This window comes from Trachemys scripta, chromosome 3 (genome assembly GCF_013100865.1).
Source record: "Trachemys scripta elegans isolate TJP31775 chromosome 3, CAS_Tse_1.0, whole genome shotgun sequence".
NCBI lineage: Eukaryota > Metazoa > Chordata > Testudines > Emydidae > Trachemys > Trachemys scripta.
Window position 1 is genome coordinate 191,950,078 of NC_048300.1, and position 13,818 is coordinate 191,963,895.

Consider the following 13,818-nt stretch of genomic DNA (forward strand, 5'->3'; position numbering starts at 1 on the left):
GTCTGAAATAAAATCCCCGTTTTCCAAAATCTCTGGCCCCATCCTCAGGGACGTTCAAGCACAGATCTAAGCTTAGTGACTGGTTCTGATCTCTATAAAGGGCCAAAGCAACACCATGAAATTTGAGGGCACAGTCATCTGGATCAGAACGTCACAACCAACGGGGTAAAGTCTCCACCTCTAAACCTGCTTTGGGACATTAGAAATATGCAGCTAAATCCAAGACTGATTTAAAAACAATAGGTTAGGGATTAATCCTGGAGGGGCAAGTTATCAGCTGGAATAAATTGTCCCAGCTCCATTGAAGTTAACAGAGCTATGATAATTTACATAAGATGATGATCTGCCGCACAGTCTTCAGTGGGAATTTTGCTTGAACAAGGAATTTAGGATCCTGGGACTGACAGAGCTTCCGACCAATCAGACAGCTCCAGATCAGGGCCAATGGGAAGTAGCTAGTCCCCCAAGTCAGTCTGATTGACCTGGCAGCCAGGCCAACCTGGGAGCCTCAGCTCAGGTCCCAGCCTTTGCATGTGCTGGGGGAAGGGGAGACAGCGAGAGCAGCCCCAGGTGGGGTGAGTTGCTGTAGCTGGATGCCTGGAAGGGAGGAGCAGCAGCGCAAGAGCCAAGGTGTGGAGCAAGGGTCGGCGCGGAGACTGGGGACCCGCACTAATAGGGTTGCCAACTTTCTAATTGCACAAAACCGAACACCCTTGCCCTGCCCCTGTCACGCCCCTACCCCGAGGCCCCACCCCTGCCCTGTCCCATCTCAGAGTCCCCACTCCCTCCAGCCCCACTCCCTCCATCGCTCACTCTCCCCCACCCTCACTGACTTTCACCGGGGTGGGGCAGGAGATTGGGGTGCAGGAGGGGGTGAGGGCTCCAGCTAGGGGGGGGGGTGCTCTGGGGTGGGGCCAGATATGAGGGGTTCAGGGTGCCAGAGGGGGCTCCAGGCTGGGGCAGGAGGTTGGGGTGTGTGAGGGGGTGAGGGCTCTGGCTGTGGGTGCAGGCTTTGGAGTGGGGCTGGGGCCAAGAGGTTTGGAGTGTGGGAGAAGGCTCAGGGCTGGGGCAGGAGGTTGGACTGTGGGAGGGAGGGAGGGCTCTGGCTGGGTGTGTGCGCTCTAGGGTGGGGACAGGGATGAGGGGTTTCAGGTGCAGGAGGGGGCTCTGGGCTGGGTCTAGGGGTTTGAAGTGTGGAAGGGGGCTCAAGGCTGGGGCAGGGTGTTGGGGTGCGGGTGCGGGATCTGGGAGGGAGTTAGGGTGCGGGAGGGGGTTCCAACCCAGGCCGGGGGGGTCAGGGTGTGGGCTCCAGCCAGGCAGTGCTTACCTCAGGCGGCTCCCGGTTGGCAGCGCAAGAGGGCTAAGGCAGGCTCCCTGCCTGCCCTGGCTCAGTGCTGCTCCTAGTCAATGGGAGCTGCAGAGCTGGCGCTCGGGGCAGGGACAGCACATGGAGCTTCACTGACAGCCCCTGCACCTAGGGGCCGGACAGGGAGCCTGCCTTAGCCCCACTGCAGCGCTGACTGGACTTTCAACAGTCTGGTCAGCAGTGCTGACTGGAGCCACCAGGGCCTCTTTTCAACTGGGCGTTCTGGTTGGAAATCGGATGCCTGGGAACCCTACGCACTAAACAAGTGACAGGCTCAGCAGGGCAGGGCCCTGTAGAGGTGAGTGAACAACAGCATCAGAGATGGGGAGCTGTAGGGAGTGGGCAGGGAGGTCAGAGACACGTGATAAGGGAACGAGAGAGAGTCACAGAGAGTCAGCAAAGGAGAGTGAGTGGAGCAGGCAGGAGGGGATGAGCTATGGGAGCCCAGTAACCCCGTACCACACAGTCCTGAGACCAGCCGCACAGGGAGTCATGAACAGCATTAGCCTGGGGTGTTCTGGCATCCCCTGAGCCAGGGAGAAGGCGGCAAATACTGTGGGGTAATTGCAGCTGGTTGTACGGAAGATTTTCCGGTTCAGTCCTGGGGCAAAGCCCTGTGTGAGCAATGCACAGCCCAGATGATGGTGGCCCTGCCTCGCAGCAGGCAGAGGAGTGCAGCGCTCAGAAGTTGATGGGTTTTCCTTTTCAGGCTACCCTTGACTACGGCTTCCCTGGTAAGTACTCAGCTGGTGCATTTACCTGCTTTGGAGGTGGGTCTCTTTCATTCACTCAAGTGCACTGGGGAGCAGCATCTGTTGACCTTTCGAACCAGGGTCTCTGTTGTAGGGGAAGACTTGGGACTTGCGCAAAAAGAGGAAAGGGGGGCTCAGGACATTGCTGAGATCATTTGTGTGGGAATCTGAGTGAAGCCATAGCCAGGTGGGCAGAGCATTATTCCCATCACAGACCCTTCGGGAACCATGAAACCAAAGAGCCAAGTTTCACCACCCACAACAGAGACTATTGCTGTTAAAAGTGTTTTTGTATGTGTGTACTCATCTAGAGTAAATACTTTAGCATGTCTGTTCATCTGAGTGTGGGAAATAGCGTAAGGATTGCTTCAGTATATTTTACCGTCTTTCAACTGCTTAGTATATTCTGAAACCTGCTAAGTTTTCTCCCATTTTTAGGCTGTTCCTGAGAAAGATAAATCTGTTTTCTTTGATTTGATGTTTTGCGTGTGCCCCTTTTTAAGGGTTTGATTCAAGATAAAGCTACTACTCCAGTTAGGGATATGTTACTTATTGGGAGTCTGTCTAGTAGCGGGTGAGAGCACTCCACCTCACAGATGGATCTGACAAGGGTAAGAGGAGTGACTGGGGAGGAGGTACCGTGAAGAGAGAGCAAAGTGATTTGGAAGCTTCTTCATCATAGTTTCCATTGTTCAGGCTCAGTCCAGGGTCTCACGAGCAGCTGTGAGGTCCCTCAAGAGGAAGGATAATTGGGTTGCAGCCTTAAACCCAACCCCTTAGTATTCTGGAGACCCAGTAGGCAGGGCCCTGCAGGTGTAGTTTCACTAGGTAAATCAGGGAAGAAAGTCCCTTGAAGTTACTACTATCCCAACCATCCTACAGGCAGGGAACTAAATCTAGCCTGTTCCTCTGGGCAATGCTGAGAGCAGGGAACCACAGGGTGCTTCTCATCCCACCAAGATAAGTTAGGGTGGATTAGGGTCCCATTTAAAATACCCCTGCCCCTAACCCCATTACACTTGGAATGCCCCTTTTGAGCTGATCAGTAAGAACTCCATCAAATACCTCTCCAAGGCCGTCCCTGCTGTGACACCTACATGGAGTCAGCCAATTAACGACTGTTTTGCTTACGCATCAGTAGAACTGGTAGGAAAACGCTGAAGATTTTTCCAGGAAGGATGTCTGACATTTTTCTCCCACCTTCATGCTTCATTTGGGATCAGCTGATTTAACTGACCAATAATTTTACAAGTCTCTTGGGCACTTATATTGCACCCATCACCATAATAGCAGAGCACGTCACAGTCTTTAATGTAGTTCACCTCACAATGCCTCTGTAAGGTAGGGTGCTGGGCAATGCTGTTATCCCCATTTTAAAGATGGGAAACTGAGGCACGGAAAGGCTAAGTAACTTACCGAAGGCACAGGAAGTCTGTGGCAGAGCAGAGACTTGAATCCAAATCTCAAGCTTGTGCCCTAATCACTGGATCATCTTTCCTCCCTAAAGAAATATTTGGAGCCATCATGAACTACCCAATTGTTTAACAACTACCCGGCAACCTCATGACCCTATTTTTATTGCCCTCATGCTTGCCGTTGTTTGTCACACTTATTTGTTGCATCTTGCCTCATATTAAATTCAAGTTCTTTGGAGCAGGGACTGTCTCCTACTATGTGTCTGCCGAGCGCCCAGCACAATGGGGCCCTGTTCACAACTGGGGCATCTAGGTATTCCCACAATATAACTAAGATCATTGTTATAACGGTCCAGATATTCAGCTGGAGTGTATCAGCAGACCATGAAGTCAGTGGAGCTACACAGCAGCTGAGGATCAGCCCCAACCTCTGCAAAGTGATTGGAGATCCTCAGTTGAAAGGCGCAATGGAAGTGTAAGGTCTTACTATAAAGAGGCAAAGTCCTGTTACTGCTATGGTATGTTGTGCTGCTTGTTAATAGTGCCATTATCCAAATACACAGGATGCTGTTAATGCATTTTACTGTCTGCTATTGAAGCTGGGGACCATTATTTCCAGTGGAAAGGCAAGGCCAGTTCGCATGACATGATTTAAACCTCTATCGTGAAGCATGCATAAGCTGCAGTGGGTCATAAATCTTAACAGGATGCTGTCAACTAGAAAGGGACCAAAATTAAAACCATTTATCTGAACTCCCCCCCGCATCACCCCACCAATTTGGGGGAGATGGATAAAATGAAGCCTACTTCCAAAACACCTCTGGATTCATTAAGCAGACCCAAAATCCAAGCATCCCTGTTTCTGCATCTCTCTCCCCTCGGTTTGTTCAAGCCACCCAGGACTTCATGATTTTCACTATGCTGCACAGCACAGCCTCTAGAGGGGACAGAACTTGGATCCTCCTCTTGCTCCCAAAGCGCAGGCCTCAAGCACTCGAGTTAAAGAACAATCTGTTTTCAGTGTTGGGACTACAGAGTCTATCATGCACAGTTGTGTGTGTCATGGAACAGGTTTGATGCCCTCCAGTAGCACCCAGTAGTTCATATACACCAGAGCCTGTGCTTTATGATACCATTGGGAATGAGTTCTGCATTTCATTTAGGGGAAGGGGAAAAAAAAAAAAAGAGTAGCTGCCAAAGATTGGTCCGAAGAGGTCACCCTGCTGGCCCCACAGCAGTGCTGACCGGAAACTTTTTCCCTTAGTTGTGCAAACTACTGATATTGTGATTAGTCAGGCTGATTAACAGATGAGGAAGTAAACAAAGCAACAAAAAGGGGGAATCATCCTGGCCCCTGCAAAGGGCTAGAAAGCCCAGGGAAATGTGGTTGCCAACATGAAAGTGGACAACATCAACAGGGGGAAAAATGTCTTACGTAGCCTTCTAGAGGCCAACACTATTGGCCTAGACTGAGTCTTCAAACAATGAGCAATAACAAAATTAAAATGTTTTAAGGGAGTGGAGAGTAACAATATCACTTTAAGAGATTCAGCTGTAATAATGACCCTAGCACCCTACATCCAAAAGAGCATTACAAACAACAGGCCAAATTCAGAGAATTTTGACCCAATCAGGACTTCAGAATTTGGTTCTAAATACATACAGGAATCACTAGGCCACGGCAGTGCAGCTCCTTCTGGGGTGGAGGGCATCAGCTAGATGGCACAATGCATAATGATAGGGAGGTGGAAATTTCAGCCAAGGACAGCAGGGTTAAAAGTTACCACAAAATCTTTAATATCAGCACAGAGCAAAGAGGACCTCTGTTTTCTAGGTCTCATCCATGCTCAGTAGATTACATGATACTCTGTTTCTCTGAGGATTTATCAAGCATAAAAGGCACAGCTGATGCTGCTGAGTGGATTGAGGGGTCTGCCTCGTCTCACTCACACCAGTTTTTACATGGCTATAACTCAACTGACTCCAAAAGAGTTACTCCTGTATCACACCAGCGCAAATGGAAAGCGAATCAGACCAATGTGTTGCAAATATGCATACACAACTAAGCCATTCCCACCATCATGAGAACAGCAGCTTTGAACACAGCCTGACAGCCCATGCAGTCTGTTTGGGAGATTCTGAGCAAATAACATTTAGGGTGAGGATAGAGGTGAGGAGACGTTTTACATTTACCAAACCCTCCACACCACCTGCACTTCAGCAGCTATGATGAATTTGTTTCATCTATAGTGTTCTCTGCCACTTCACACCCTTGAGATTTTGAAGGGAGATCAAGAAAGTGGCTCACAGATTTGCAATTAAAATTGAGACCATTTTTAAAAAGGGCGGAAGGGGTAAACTTTGTTTCCTGATTATGACACTCTCTCTCTCTCTCATACACACTGACCCATCTTTCAAAGAGCAAACAGGTTCAAATAAATGCATCAAAAGAGATTATTTGGGCCGAACCACTGCTTAATGTTCAGGCTCCAAAAGCAACTTAGAACTCCTAGTCCCCTGAGCTGGGATCTTTGACAAAGGGATGTAGATAAGGAGGAAACTACATTAGGAACAGAGCTGGCATTTGTACATAGAAAGGAGAGTCTAAAAAGAAAAAAAAAGACATAAGCTATAAAGGAAGTTAAAGGAAACAAGGCAGCCCTCATTTATATTTGATCAATATGTGATTAACCATAGTTAACCATTAATTCATCTGCTGTGCATTAGAACTGCTGTTCAAAGTTGGAGAGCATTTAAAATTATATATTGCCACTGCTCAGCCTAAATTGTTTTTTTCCCCTTTAAATGTACACAATATTACAAATTTAATTTTAAGCTGTTTGAATCAGTCTGTAAAAAAGATTTGATTATACCTGAGTGTTCTGGCCCCAGTTTTTCCGTATCTCAGTAATCTTGGCGGTAATTGGCTGATTAGCTCCCTCACACTCCATCTCTGCCTCAGTTTCCATGGTAATGTTACAGGAGCTATTATAGATGAGAACTTCATCTCTTTCCACTTTAGGGCTGAAACGAGAAGGGAGGTTAAATGGGGTGTCATCAATCTTAATGAAATGCAATTATTTTTACTCTTATTAATCATTGCAAGCCATTAGCTTGTGGCAACTCCTGCCCACCATTTGTCAAACTTTGCAAATTTCTGTAATTTTGTTTCCATTCTTTTATTGTTTATTTGTTTCCCCCCACCCTTTATCTGCAAACCCTCCTGATGACAACACATGCAGTAAATATCTCTCAGTGATGCCTTTCAGCTTCACAAAACAGTTACAAATGCTAGCAAATGCTCTTCCAGGACCAAGGGAAGGAGGTAAGTGCAGATAAGGACTAAGGAATTGCCACTGTGAGAGTCAAAGATGGAAGCATACACCGAGCAGGGTTTGTCTGGATCCCCCCCACCCCCCTTTCCCGATCTTATTCACACTTAGCAATGGGGAATGAATAACTTGCTACTCCCTTAGGGCAAGCGGAGAAATTGGAAAACCACACAACTGGCTAACTGGTCCCTAATTCCAACTGTGAAAAAATGAGCTCATTTAGGGTTCCAATTCCTGCTCCCCAGCTGATTGCAATGATGCTTTGTTGCTAGCACTGGAACATTAACTTAGTAAATTAATTAAACTTACTTAACAGCCCAGACTAAGCAGATTCGATATATGTGCCAGTTACACGAAGACACTTGCTCCAAAGTCTTCTGTCACACAGAGAGAAGAAGGAGCAGCAAAGGTAATAGGTAAAGGGTGTTCTTACTGGGTCTTGCTGCTGACAGCTGCTCACTTTGGTAGCATTTTACTATGGGGAGCTGTGAAGGTCTGATTCAAAGTCCCTTGAAAGCAATGGAAAGCCTCCCAGTTACTTAACTGCGCTTTGGATCAGGCCCAGGAAGTAGACGTCCCATTTTCATGTCTGGCTGCAATTTGCATTCCTTTCCCCCAACTCTCCTCCTTTCCCGCCCAAAAAATTCAGTGAATGCGTTTGTGGATGTGTGTGTGAATTTAGATCTGATTTCAGAAAAATGAAGTCCCCGGTTTATCCACAAACCCATCCCAACACAGTGGGCAGCAGTACTACTCAACCTCAACCCAAAGGCAGTCTATCTCAGCCACTGTACCTATTACAGAGAAGAGAACTCAGTCTCTGGGCCTGATTCTCCACCGCCTTTCACCTTGTGCAGTCATTTACACCAGCTCAAAAATGCTTACCACTCTGAATTGGGCATATTATACGCCCATTGTACACAGGTATAAATGGTGACACGAGGTACAAGGCAATGGCGACTCAAGCCTGCTAAGTCAATTCAATCTATTTGGCAGTCGTTTTTGCGATGCGGGTACCTAGTCACTGGGAATTTGGATGGAGACAACCAAACTCTTTTCTCAGAGCAAATTCAGAAATAACAGGTAAGGGTTTAAGCTGATGTAACTTACATGATGGGGGGCTAAAAAGAGATAAGCTACAACATTGTTCTACGATGCACCTCGGGCCACATTGACAAAAGGGCCAAAGCGGGTTAGTGGCTTACCCTAAGTGAAATCAACCCATCTGAAAATCTGGCCCTTAACTTGCTTGGGAGTACCAGGATCCCAACTAACTGATGAATCTGCAGTTTTCAAACCATGCCATTGTTTAAGGAGACAGCAGCCATGGCAGTGGGTTTGGAGGATGTTTGTTTCATTGCCATTTTTTAGCACAATTGGTGGTGTATTAAAGACAGAGCTGCGTTAACAAAAACTGTTGCAGGTATCGGAGCCATTTTAACAACGATTTTGTATTTATTTATTTAAATCGCTCCCTCCACCACATCAACAACAGAAAGTCAGCCTTAAGGAACAGCATTAGCTTTGTGATAGCAACACTTTGAGAACTATTCTTGTCCTGTACAGTAATTTAATAGGATGAGGGTATCTTTCAAGGCTGCATCATATTTTCTGCTGCAAGGAAAAAATGTATTCTTTAAATAGCCAACATTTTTATGGGGAGATGGCTATATCCAATGTGATAAACAAACTAAGGGCTGCATCCAGTTTGAATGGAAGTCAATGGGGCGCTCGCAAGAGACAGGAATGGGAGTTTAATCTGATCTTACACTGGGAATTAATTTATAGGTAATGGACACACTCTGTATGATCCTGGGTTAACCACAATGGTAACAGTTACTTCATTTCTGGGCACCTCACTGCTGGACAATGATTAACGAAATGGTGAGCTTAAAGAAGTGCAACAAAAATAATCAGAGCTGGAGGGACAAACTGAAGGTTAAGGGTCACATCCTGATCCCACTGACATCAATTGCAAAACTTGCATTCTGTTCAATGAAAGCTGGATTTGGCACTAAGAATTAAACACATATGGGTCTGACAGTCCTCATGGTTACACTAGTGGAAATCAGGAGTAGGTTCATTGAAGCCAGTGTGAAACTGGGGTGTGAAAAGACGTGATCACTAGAGGAAGATAACAGTTAGAGCTGGATAGGAAATGGCTGTCAAGTCCCACAAAATTTTTCAAAATTTTGAATATTTTTCTCATCCTGAGTCTGGATAAAAAGCCAAAATATCGAACACTTCCACAAACAGATAATCAGGAGGAAAAAAAAGATCAGGTCAATCAAAATGTTTTGGTTCATTAATTTCAGAAGCTTTTGTTTCAAATTGTGACCTTTTTATGTATTACCTTTTTTTAAAGTATAAATTAACTAAAGTTTAGACACAAAGTCATTTTGAACAGGAAAATGAAACTTTTTTGTTTTGAAAATGTTGAAAAGGGTCATTTCAACAAATTGCAATTTTGGAATTGGAAGATTCTTCATAACTGACCCTTTCCCACACATTTATTTCGGGTTCCACAAATTAGCATTTTCCAACAAGCCAAGGAAAATACTTGACCAGCTCTAATAACAAATCTATAATACTGGAAGAGTGTAAGTGTAACCCACACATCTCCTGGGTGTGGTTTTCTGTCCCATCTAAAAAAGTGGCACTCAGCCCACTCAGCCCTGGTCTACACTGGGGAGAGGGGGAGGAATCGACCTAAGATATGCAACTTCAGCTACGAGAATAGCATACTTACGGCGCTGGGTCGACTGCCGCCGCTCCCCCGTCGACTCCGCTTCCCCCTCTCACCGCGGTGGAGTACAGGAGTCGACGGCAGAGCAATCAGGGATCGATTTATCACGTCTACACTAGATGTGATAAATCGTTCCCTGATAGTTCGATCACTACCCGCTGATCTGATCTGGCGGGTAGTGTAGACGTACCCTCAGAGAGAGAGATTGTGTCTGTTCTGCAGCCTTAACTAACAGCCAGCTGGCTATTAGCTCATGCAGTAGAGGCTCATGCATTTAGCTCCAGAGGCCCCAAGTTTGATCCCGCCCACTGACAACTGGGGTCTGTTGATGTTACATAAGCACCAAATGGAGAGAGGAATTATTTAGCATAGTAAATGGGGATGTGAACTTGCAGCATTCCTACTGCATTTTCCACTACATGCATCTGATGGAGTGGGCTTTAGCCCATGAAAGCGTATGCTCAACTAAATTTGTTGGTCTCTAAGGTGCCACAAGTACTCCTTGTTCTTTTTACTACAAAGTTAGGTTGGCTTAACTAAATTACTCCAGGCTGTGAGAAAATTCACACCCTGTGCGATGCAGTTAAGCTGACCTAAGTGGTGACATAGACACTGCTGGGTCGATGGAGATGGAAATGATGGTAGCACCACCTTTTGGGACATTTATAACTAGACTAGACAAAGCATAGCTTTGAACTATATGAGCTGGCAGGGAGAGAGACTGGATGACCTCAAAGGTCTTTTCTCTCTTTCTGGATTCTATGAGCCAGACACTGAAGCCCTGACTATAGATCTGATTCTCCAGTGCCTTGTGTGGGCAAACCCACTAAAGTAGGGATGGTAGGCTTGATCTTCTCTGACGCCACTGCAAACCAGGCATAGAGCCACTGGAGCATCCACGTCGATGGAATTACCCAGGTGTAAACCAGGTATAAGGGAGAGAAGAATCAGGACCCTATGTATTTATTTGTGTCTGTTAAGTGTTAGAATAATCTGGTGCTATGGAAATCAGAAATAATAAAAAGCAATGGCACAGATCCTTAGCTGGTGTAAATGAGAAATAGCTCCAGGATCTGCCCCAAGGAATCTGATTCTCTTCTGACCGCACTGACTTTATACAAATGTAAATCAGTTGACTCCAGGGAAGTTACTCTGTTTTATACTGATGTGAGCAAGAGGAGACTCAAAGCCCAGAAACCTCAAACCAGGCTAGTTTCACGTGGTTTTCGGGTTTTGGAAAAACATTTGCACAATGGCAGTCTTGTCCTCCTTGTTAAATGCATATTGTAATGCCTGCTGCTCTCATCTCGGGGTTTAAGTGACTCCGATTGATTAACTTGTATCTTGCAGCAGGAGAAGATGGGGCCAGATCTTCCGCTGGTGTAAATCAGAATAGTGCCACTGAAATCAAGGGTATGATGCCAATTTACATCCGCTGAGAGTTTGGCTTAGTTTACAGAAAATCTTGGGCCAATAAGCTGGTTATGGTCTGTTTATCTATTTGGTTAGGAAGAAGGACTTAAAAAAAAACACAAATGGGAAAGTTTCATTCTCTTATTCTTTTCGCTCCACCCCCACCACAAATTATAGGACTAAATTCTTTGCGGGTATAAACTGGCGTAGTTCCATTAACTTCAATGGAGTAGTTCCAATTTACACCAGCAAATTTGGCCCATGGTTTCCAAAGCCTAAAGCTACAGTAACTGTCTGTGCACCCTTGTTGAGTAAACAACATACAGCCTGCCAGATCCTCTGCGACTTTTTACCCATGAATCTCTTTGGAGAGGTGAAGGGGGGAGAAAAAATCCCTTCTGGTTTTCATAATGACTAATCCTTTCCCCCCTTGGCATTCACCAGATGTTGCTTTGGATCAGAAGATAAATATTAAAATCTAAAGAGGAACAAAGCGGGCTGTTTACTAGATGGATTTTCTGAGGTCTCTTGAATGCTTTAAAAGATGTGGGGGGCAGATGCTTTGATATGCACACTGAATGGATTTCACAACCCAGTGGAGCACACCAACCTAGGAAATAGAAATCCACCTTCTCCATCGCCCAACTCTGCAAACACTAAGTGTCTTCTGGGAGACGCTGAACAGCACCAGGCCCACACTGCTGTGGGATAGAGCCAGGGCTAACCTGAAAAAGAGGCCAGCAAAAAGCGCCTGGGGTGAGTTGACTTTTGTCCTGTTATCCAGCAGAGAGTCGTCGTCACACAGGTATATGTAAGGCCTGGCTTCTGCTAGGCTGTACGCTCCTGCTGTGATATGGACGTCACACTGGATGTATGTGGTCCCAGCTCCTTTGCAGTCTTCTGAAGGATGGGTCAGGCCACAGAGAACGGCCAAGGACGCTGCAAAGACAGAAGGGGAAAAAAAATACTCACCCACATAAGCATTGGCACTGATGCAAGTTAGAACCATATGCTCTGCCACTGAAATCAATGGGAGTTTTGCTATTGCCTTCCATGGCAGAAGGGTCATGATTATTTTCCCAGCCTAACCCTTTGGGAACCACAACAATCCATTCTCATGATCCATATGATCTATTTATGACTCTGCCCGTTGGGTTTGATCTCTTTTATCTGTGTGGATAATTATGATCCTTTGGCAGTATCTATCCAGATGCTCTTTAGAATAAAGTGACCCCTTGTGGGGGACAAAAGCAAGCCAGTGATTAGCTAAGGAGACGGGCATAACTGCTGCCTGGAGGAGATGGGCCATTGCTTGCTTACTTCAACCCAGCAGTACAGTATGTGCTCAGATCCTTGACTGTTCAGCGGAAAGGGAATATTCTCTACACTATTGTTCCTGTGGCGCGATCTGCACGTCATGAAGAGAGTGTTGTGCTCAACACACTGGGGGTCTGAGTGGGCTAATGCAATTAGCCATTCACCGTTTGGAGACTGAGGTTCACATTGGGGAAAGCTGTTGGGATGGAAAGCACAAACCGACTGTGAACCTTTCACCAGGAAATGTTGTCTGGTGATAAAGTTCATTGCAGATTTGAAGCTCAGCCCTGGTTCAGTGAAAGCATCAACAGAGCTTTGCAGGCTTTCAAAGGCATGGATTTGCAGTGGATTTGGAGCTTTTGCTTGGAATCTGTGTGAAACTTGAGGCTTTGCATGATTTTAACTCAATGGGTTTGGGCGTTTTATTAATTTGCTTTAAGAGGTCTGTTTGTTTGTTTTTTAAAGGATGGGTTTTGTGAGCTGAAAGTCAGGTGGGAAGAGGTTTATGGGCCTACAGGAATATAAACCAGCGAACAAAATTCATTCAAAACCCTGAGGGTTTCATATAGCTCTGGGAGGATCTCCACCGAGCTAGCACTCAAACAATGAATAGCTGAAAGGAAGGATGGTCTTGTGCCAGTGATTGATGTTTGCATTTCTATGGCTCATCAGAGATCAGGACCAGAGCTGGTTGGGAATTTTTCAGTGAAACTTTTTTGTTGTTAAAAATGCCGATTTGTTGAAGCTGAAACTTTCACGTGAAGGGCCAGCTTCGACAAATTTCTTGACTTGAAAAATATGTTGAAAAAGGTTTCCAAGATGTCCCCTTCTGATGTTTTCAAAACAAAAAATTGCTCAAAAGGACTTTTCAGTTCAAAATTTAAGCTAATTGTACTACAAATAATTATTTTAATTAAAAATGGTTGACAGTGGACTATTTTGAAATGATCAAAACACAACACTTGATTGACCCCAAAAATTTCAGATTGTCACTTCGAAAAAGTTTTTTGAAATTTCGACTTTTTAATCCAGAGTTGGGATGAGAAAAATGTCTAAAATCTGGAAAACGTTCATAGGGGCAGGAAAAGCATTTCCTGCCAAGCTCTAAGCAGGATACCATTGTTCTAGGAACAGTTCAAACACATATAAACTGAGCAATCCCTGCCTCAGAGTTTATCACAATCCAGGCACTAAACAACAGACAACAGGAAGATAAGAGCATTGCCAGCAGATCGAGGGAAGTAATTATTCCCCTCTATTCAGCACTGGTGAGGTCACATCTGTAGTATTGTGTCCAGTTTTGGGCCCCCCACTACAGAAAAGATGTGGACAAATTGGAGTGTCCAGCGGAGGGCAATGAAACTGATTAGGGGGCTGGGGCACATGACTTATGAGGAGAGGCTGAGGGAACCGGGCTTATTTAGTCTGCAGAAGAGAAGAGTGAGGGGGGATTTGATAGCAGCCTTCAACTACCTGA

General features: G+C 45.7%; 1 protein-coding gene across 1 annotated transcript in view; it reads right to left on the bottom strand.

Annotated features, from left to right (window-relative positions):
- Positions 1–13,818, bottom strand: part of PKHD1 (PKHD1 ciliary IPT domain containing fibrocystin/polyductin) — a 309,667-nt gene that overhangs the window by 203,750 nt on the left and 92,099 nt on the right. The window contains exons 34-35 of the mRNA XM_034766923.1: positions 11,750–11,963; positions 6,407–6,557 (exon numbers count right to left, since the gene is read on the bottom strand). Coding sequence (XP_034622814.1) covers positions 6,407–6,557; positions 11,750–11,963 — 365 coding nt within the window. The remainder of the gene's footprint in view (positions 1–6,406; positions 6,558–11,749; positions 11,964–13,818) is intronic.